An 8,257-nucleotide genomic window follows, 5' to 3' on the forward strand; every position below is an offset into this window, starting at 1 on the left:
CCAAAAGATCTCGTGCTGACACGTTGTTCCGGCTATTGATTTTTGAGTTCACGTCATACTTGTTTCCGAATAAAAACAATTCGCTTTAACTGCTATAAACTTACAACTTATGTAATTTGCCTTAAATTTTGAATTCATGATTTATTGCTTATTATCTACAGCATGTCGCAATTAACGGTATGGAATCTCTAGTTTTAAATCATTTGAAATACTGATTATAATATACTCAATATTGTCATATTAATAATGAATGCTGTTTATATAATTTTGAAAAATTATATCTATGTTGGAACGTTTCACATAGCATTTAAAGGCGGTTAAAACATATATGCTTTTAAACTATACGATACAATACTACACTCTCCTGAAGCTGCGAAAAGAAATATACTTGTATCTATCGACAAGCCATTAAAGAGGACGGCTATGGAAGTAAAATTTTACAATAAATACCTAAACAAAATAATGATAAACATATTCTGGATGAGAAACAAAGCAGAAGAAATACTGGCAGAGGAACGGGTGGCTATAGAACTAACAGAGGCACAATGCAACAAGTCGTCTGTTGCCAGAAAACCCTTACAACACCAACAAGAATTATTCCACAATTATATCGATTTGAGAAAGGAATTCGATAAAGTATGTCATTGTGGTCCTTGAAATACAACCAGAGGCTTTGATTTTGACGAAGTAATAATAAAAACAAGTGAATTACTATGAAAATTCAATAAGTGTGGGTCTAAACAAAAAGATGCCAAACATCACTCTGAACCCAGAAGATCAGTTGCAAAAAAATGTATCCAGTCTTTCGGAAGACTTCCAGTTTAAATTCAAGCTCATTGTATATATTTCAAATGGGAAAAATAACCATTTTCACAGTGGCACAGATTCACAGTGAATGTCATCTTGATATCAGGTGACCATAGGAGATAGGGGTCATCATACTTCACAGATGAGACTATGCCGAATGGCTCATTACTCACAATACCTCACAATGAGTTAGGTGATCCATTCAGAACTAAATTTGGTGTCGGACAGGGTTGCATCCTTATCCCTACTCTTTTCAGCCTATAGTTGGAAATAATAATGAAAGAAACTCTCGAAAATACCAGCGCTGAGTATCAATAGAGGGCAAAGTTCTTTGTAACCGATTTTCAGATGACATTGGCTTAATGGCGGCAACAAATGAATACGAATTACAGTCACCTACATATCGTCTATCAAAAACAGCTTGCGCATACGGAATGGAGATCAATTCCGAGCCATTGCAAATTCTCGCGAACAGCCGAGACAATCTTCACAAAAGAATTTATGTCAACGATGAAAACCGAAAACAAGTCACTGTCATGTAAAGGGTGTGTTTCTCACCAAGATCTATCATATACTGCCAACTTGGATGATGGCGATATTAGTTCGTTTAAGTAACAGACTAGAAATCACATAGGTCACACTTAGTTTTGCGTGCGTTGCAATTGTGTTGGCGGACAGAACTGATGAATATCTTACTTATTGAATAGAATAGACATAATATTCCAGAATGGTTTAAAAAATGATATGTGACTCACCGCCTCAAAACTGTGTTATTTGGGATGATTAAGATGAAGAAATTGGGGTTCGTGGTCAGATATATGACACTTGGGTGAAGTCTAAATACTTCGTTATTGAAAATGACTTAAGTTTCTAAACGTACTAGAAATTCAAATTTCACAGTTCTGATGGTTGTTGGGATTGTTTTTTGTTTTTTTTTTTTTTGTTTGTATTTTGTTTGTTTTTTTAATTTACTGTAAATGATTTTTTTTTGGCATCTGGTTCATCCTTATATAATACTGTTTTGTAGGTGGTTGGTCATACATTTTCTCAGAAACTTACAAGTAGGATGAAGGCATTTCCACGTCTAATGGAGGAATTATCAGGGTAAACACGTCACCAAATCTTCTGTAGGGCGTTGTGTCAATACCACTCTTACTTATATAGTATACATAAATAGCATTCGATGATTCAACGTAGTTCAAAGTTTCTGTCAAGCGAAAATCTAAATCTAGCACAAATCCAGCTCGAGGTAAAAAATATGACGTCATTTCGTCACCGATGTAGACTTGGACAACGGTACTTTGGTGTATCGATACCACTCGGTACTTGAATTTGGATTCGTTATCTAGAGCGCATGTAGGGAAAGCAGCGAACTGTTTCCCAGCCATGTCAGTCGGTGGTATTTGCTCAATAACGTGTGATAAGGAAATCATTTGTGGGTATGCCGTACGATTTGCTCCAGAATAAACGGCCACAATGAAGTCCGATTCAATCAGAGCTCCTGTTAAGTCCACGCCGATCTGAAACTGAATGGCTTCGTAAGACTCCAGGTGGATTTCGATGATGTCATTGTTTGAGTATGAAATGGTTTCATAGCGAAATTCAATTGCGTTTAAATAGGCAATCGGCAAATGTAATTTGACATTGGCGGGTTGAGAATCGGCTGCAATCACAATGAAGTTAGCCGGACTGTATTTTATATCCATTGACATGCTCAAAGCCATGTACTTTTTCCCAAAGTCAGATACGGGAAGGGCGAGATATGTATCCTTATTAGAACTGCCTGTAAAAGAAATGCTGATTTGGTGATTATAATGGTAATGATGTTAATGTTGATGATTCCGATGATGATGATGATGATGATGGTGGTGATGATGATGATGATGATGATGATGATGATGATGATGATGATGATGATGATGATGATGATGATGATGATGATGATGATGAAGGTGGTGGTGGTGGTGGTGGTGGTTTTCGTGGTGATGGTGACAGTGGCTGCGTAGTCTGAGTTAGGGGAAGTGGTCGTGGTAATAATTGTTATCATTATGATTTGCTTGAAGATCTGGTGTTAGCAAATTTATCAATAGTTCTAATGAACACATATATATTTGTAATGATTTGAAATTGTAGCAGAACAATGAATTAATGAAAACAGACCTGAAGCGACTTCATCCTACCCAAATATTAATTGGAAAACCCTGTCATTTCTTAGAAAAAACGTAATCTTTGAATATTGCTTTGAATCTGTTGAATAAAAAAATATTATTCAACGATTACGAATACAATTCCAATTTTTTGTTCATTGTTTGAACAGTCATTTTTTCAATCGACCTGTCGTAGTAAAACAGAAATGGTGGATCAACGACTCGCCTACTACCTAACACCATTCACCTTTACATTTCGTTACTATTGTTATTATTATTATTATTATTATTATTATTATTATTATTATTATTATTATTATTATTATTATTATTATTATTATCTTATTATTATTATATTATTATTATTATTATTATTATTATTATTATTATTATTATTATTATTATTATTATTATTATTATTATTATTACTAGTATTATTATCATCATCATCATCATCATCATCATCATCATCATTATTGTTAATATCATTATTATCGGTATTATTATTGGTATTATCCTCTGAAGACTTACCTCCTGTCCATACAGTGACTGTCACTAGATTGGAAGCCACTAGTCTAATGACATATTTGTGGCCCCTTACGTTACCCTTAGGGAAAATGTGGTCTGTCGGGGCTACCATTTCGACACCAGGTTTACTTGGGCTGAGGGTGGCTACCATTGTCTGATTCGGGTCTTTCATGTAGAGACTTACCTATTGAATGAACGTTAAAATACATTATCTTCTTCTATTAAACTTGAAAGTAAGTGCTAATGATGATGATGATGAAAATGATGATGTAAATACAATATGTTATTTCCTATACCTTACAACGGCAGCAGCCATCTGTTAAAATTAGGAATGGCTATGAAAATTTATATTTATATTTTTTGTGGGGAAATACTACGTTTAAACCAAAGCCTTATTACCACTGAGTAACAATAAGTTTGAATTTCGAACATCCAAAAGTTTTAAAAGTTCTGTAGTTTCAAAGGTGTCATTTATTTAGATGACTCACAAATAGAAAAAAATACAGAAAATTTAGGACGCTTTTTCTGCGTTTATTCTGGTTTGTGGCTGTTTCTCGCTTAATACTTGGAATATTATATGGAAAATTGGCAATTTTAGAGAAGATTTCTCAGAAAATATGATGATGACATCAGAAGAGATCTAACTTGTATAGTTTTAAAGCATTATGGCTAGGGTCAACGTCATTTTGTTTTAAAATATACATAATATTGATGATTTGGAACATTTCCGAAGGGTAATTTTGTGTTGACAACCCATACAAATGGCCTGCTAAATTATCATCAATCAAAATAGTCCGTGAGATCATGAATTGTATTAGTTTTGAGAGAGAGAGAGAGAGAGAGAGAGAGAGAGAGAGAGAGAGAGAGTGTGTGTGTGTGTGTGTTTGTGTGTGTGTTTGTTTTTCTTTGTGTTAATTTACTGTGAGGAACAGAGAAATTGGACAAGCCTATTTTAAAAGGGACAAAGATTGGAAAGTGGAATTGTCAACTTATTATAGTAAGACAAAAAGCTAGAGCCGACAAAATTAACACCCCTATGACTATGATGTAAAAAATGCCCAAAGAAAGCGAGAGAGATGGGTCTTCAGACTTTCGCGGTCGAGGTGCAGGTGGCCAGGCGTGTGACCAAAATTTGCCAAATAAAGAATTGTATTTCTTTTATTAAATCTTATTTATTTATTTTTGTCTCAATGACATTTATCCTGGTCTATGCAATTAATTTTTTAAGGAGGTCAGTATTTGTAGTGAAAACTATGCGAGTTTCTATTTAGCCAGTTTTAAATCGAATTTGGTCATGTAGAATTTTGACCATCTGACGTCTGGCCTCGCTGACGCCACATTGCGTGACGATCGATGGAGGGAAAATGGCTGTCTCCTCTTCTCACTCATTAAATTGGGTTCATGTTTTGTGAAGATACGTAAAAAGTACTTATCACATGAAATTTTTAAACTTGAGTAGATGAAATGTTCATTTATAACCTATTTCACGGCAACATCTCTTCTCTTGATAGTTTTAGAAACATTCTACTCAAAAGGCAAACATCTGTTTTTAACGGCTTTTTAGTAATTGCACAAGTTTTGCCGCTTAACATAATCTAAAATGGCATCTTTACTAATTGTGTGTCAAAATTCAGATATTTTTATTGATAAAAAGCGTCGTAATGAATTTTTGAAAATAGCATATACGAAACGGCCGCGTCCCATATTGTGTCACGAACTTGGGCTCTTCGCGAGCGAAATCGAGGCACAAGGATTTGCCTGAAATCTTTATTGCTAGTTAAAATGGTTGTCAATAGGGCTGGACAGGTACCCGGGTACCCGCGGGTAATAAAGTTAAACCGGGTAATCGGGTAAAAGGGGAAATAACGAGTACCCGCTTCACCAAGACCGGTGAGGTCATCTCGGCAAAAAGAAGTTCCTTGAAGGAAAGCTCCGTTGACAAATTAATATTTTTGAACAACAATTGGAACTAATACAATCTTGATTTCCATATTTTCATTTACATGACGTTTTTTCAAAAGATTTTCCTCCTTTTTTTTCAATTACATTGATTTTTTTTTTATTTGTTAACACACATTTGATTCAATTTTGGAATCAACAGTTTAAGACTGTATTAGTTCTTATCTTTTAAAGGAGTCTCAGGTATTTAAAAAATAATAATTTTGGTTTCATTGTAGTTAATTATTCTTGTTTCTTACTTCAGTTTCGTTTCATTTGTTGTAATAAATAATAAATAAGCCGCCCCCCCCCCACTACTCCCCCACAAAAAAAAATATGGACAAAAAGTCACCCCTGCCATGGATACCGCGGGTACCCGGATAATCAGACCACTACCCGGGTATTACCCAGGTAATCCAGTCTTGAGTGGAATTGCACCACCACATCTCAGAAGAGAGGAACAAAACCAAAGGTGGATTCAAAAGGCAGAACAAAACAACGATACCCCTCTGTGCGAAATTTACAAAAATGCCCCCACCTGCTCAAGATTAAAATCCAGATCCCCTTTCTACCTCTCAAAGAAAGATTACTACAGCATCACTGATGAATGGAGAAAAGTAGTAGGAATCCTTCCGTCTCGAGAGACGATGGTTTGCGCCCTGTATGACGTTAGTCTCATCAGTTTTGTTGAGAGCAACGACGGGTGTTACTCAGCAGACCAATCCTTGCATGGCAGTCTCTACCTCAGTTGCTGCACACATAGTTTGACTGTGCGTTTGGTATTTGGATCTGCTGCCTTTCTTTCCTCCTTGCTCTCCTCTCCTTAAACTTTGTCTTTCTCCTCTCCTCACCTGTCTTCACTCCCTCCATCACCGCATATCTACTGCGGTCGTCAGCAAGCGACTCCCAGGTGTTTGAGTCGATGCCTGTCAATTTCATGTCTTTTTGCAGACATCATAGAAGCGCAGAGCTGGACGGCCAGTTGGTCGCCGTCCAGAAGCTAGTTCACCGTACATGATGTCTTTGGGTATGCGTCCATTGTCCATCCTGTGTACGTGACCAAGCCATCGCAAACTTCGCTGGCAGAGCATGAGATGCATACTGAGGGAGTTAGCTCTTTCTAGCACTGCATTGTTAGTGAGTCTGTCCTGCCACCTGATGCCGAGAATTCGTCGTAGACAGCGAATGTGGAAGTTTTCCAGGCGGTTCTCCTGTCTGGCATATGTTGTCCAGGATTCACTGCCATACAGTAGTCTACTGAGTACACATGCCAGGTATACTCTGAGTTTGGTGTTCAAAGTGAGTTGGTTGTTGGTCCACACTCTCTTGCTCAGTTGTGCCATGACAGCGGCAGCTTTGGCGATGCGCTTGTCTAATTCTGCATCAAGTGAGAGGTTGCTGGTGATGGTTGTGCCCAGGTATGTGAAGTGATCAGTGACTTCTAGCTCCTCGTTGTCAATGTAGATTGCTGGTATAGAGGGGACATCCTGACACATTACATTTGTTTTCTTGATGCTGATTGTCAGCCCGAATTCCCTGCATGCGTGGGAAAACCTGTCCATCAGCCGCTGAAGGTCTTCCTCGGTATGCGCGCATAGAGCTGCATCATCTGCAAATAGCATTTCCCTTATGAGGACTGTGCGGACCTTGGTCTTTGCTCTCAGCCGTGCCAGATTGAACAGCTTCCCATCACTTTTGGTGTGTAAGTGGACTCCTTCTGGGGACTCTTTGAATGCGAACTTCGAGTAAGGAGAAAAATATACCAAACAAAGTCGGTGCGAGGACACAGCCTTGTTTCACGCCCCTGCGCATGGGGAAGGGTTCAGAGGCTCCACCGTCGTAGCTAATGGTGCCCTTCATGTCGTCGTGGAAGGAGGCAATGATGCTAAGCTGCTGAGGAGGACAGTCAATCTTCTTTAGCAGCTGGAAAAGGCCCTTCCTGCTAACAAGGTCAAATGCCTTTGTCAGGTCAATAAATGCAATGTAGAGGGGCATCTGCTGTTCTCTGCATTTCTCTTGAAGTTGACGTACCGAGAAGATCATGTCCACTGTCGACCTCTTGGCTCTGAAGTCACACTGCGACTCTGGGTAGATACGTTCGGCGAGGACTTGTAGTCGAGCAAGGACAACGCGCGCAAAGACTTTACCCACAATGCTCAGTAGAGTGATTCCCATATAGTTATTACAGTCGCTACGGTCTCCCTTGTTTTGTAGAGGGTGATAATCTTGGCATCACGCATATCCTGGGGTACCTTGCCTTCTCTCCAGCAAAGACACAGGAGTTTATGTAGTGGTTCCAAGAGGGCTGGCTTTCCACATTTGATGATTTCGGGTGGAATGCTGTCGTCACCGGGTGCTCTGCACAGGCCAGAGCATCGATTGCTTTGCTGAGCTCCTCCATAATTGGTTCTGCATCTAGTTCTTCCAGTACTGGCAGTTCTTCAATTGCGTCTAACGCTTTTTGGGTGACAGTGTTTTCTCTTGGCGTAGAGTTCCAAGTAGTGCTCTACCCATCTACCCATCTGCTTGTCCTTGTCAGTGATGGCTTCCCCTGTCTTGGATTTAATAGGTGCAGTTTTCTTTGTAGATTTGCCTGTCGCCTGTTTGATGCCCTCATACATGGCCCTTATGTTGCCACTTTCAGACGCTTGCTGGATGTTGCCGACAACTGAAGCCAGTAGTCATTGGCGCAACGTCGTGCTGTTTGCTGTGCTTTGCTGCGTGCAGCTCGCAGCGCCTGCAGGTTCCTCTGACTCGGTTTATGTTTATAGCTGACAAGTGCGCTGCGCTTGGCATCAATGACTGGTTCCATCTCAGTAATTCTGGCTTCAAACCAA

General features: G+C 38.9%; 1 protein-coding gene across 1 annotated transcript; it reads right to left on the bottom strand.

Moving 5' to 3' along the window:
* Positions 1–1,862: 1,862 nt before the first annotated feature.
* On the bottom strand, positions 1,863–7,595 carry LOC144959234 (IgGFc-binding protein-like). The gene is made up of 3 exons (XM_078891775.1): positions 7,452–7,595; positions 3,486–3,666; positions 1,863–2,590 (listed from the first exon to the last, which is right to left on the bottom strand). The coding sequence occupies exons 1-3, from the start codon at positions 7,593–7,595 to the stop codon at positions 1,863–1,865; spliced, it is 1,053 nt and encodes a 350-aa protein (XP_078747901.1).
* Between the last annotated feature and the right edge of the window lie 662 nt (positions 7,596–8,257).

Source organism: Berghia stephanieae, chromosome 13 (assembly GCF_034508935.2).
Source record: "Berghia stephanieae isolate SIO BIC M18660-M18661 chromosome 13, UCSD_Bste_1.3, whole genome shotgun sequence".
Taxonomy (NCBI): domain Eukaryota; kingdom Metazoa; phylum Mollusca; class Gastropoda; order Nudibranchia; family Aeolidiidae; genus Berghia; species Berghia stephanieae.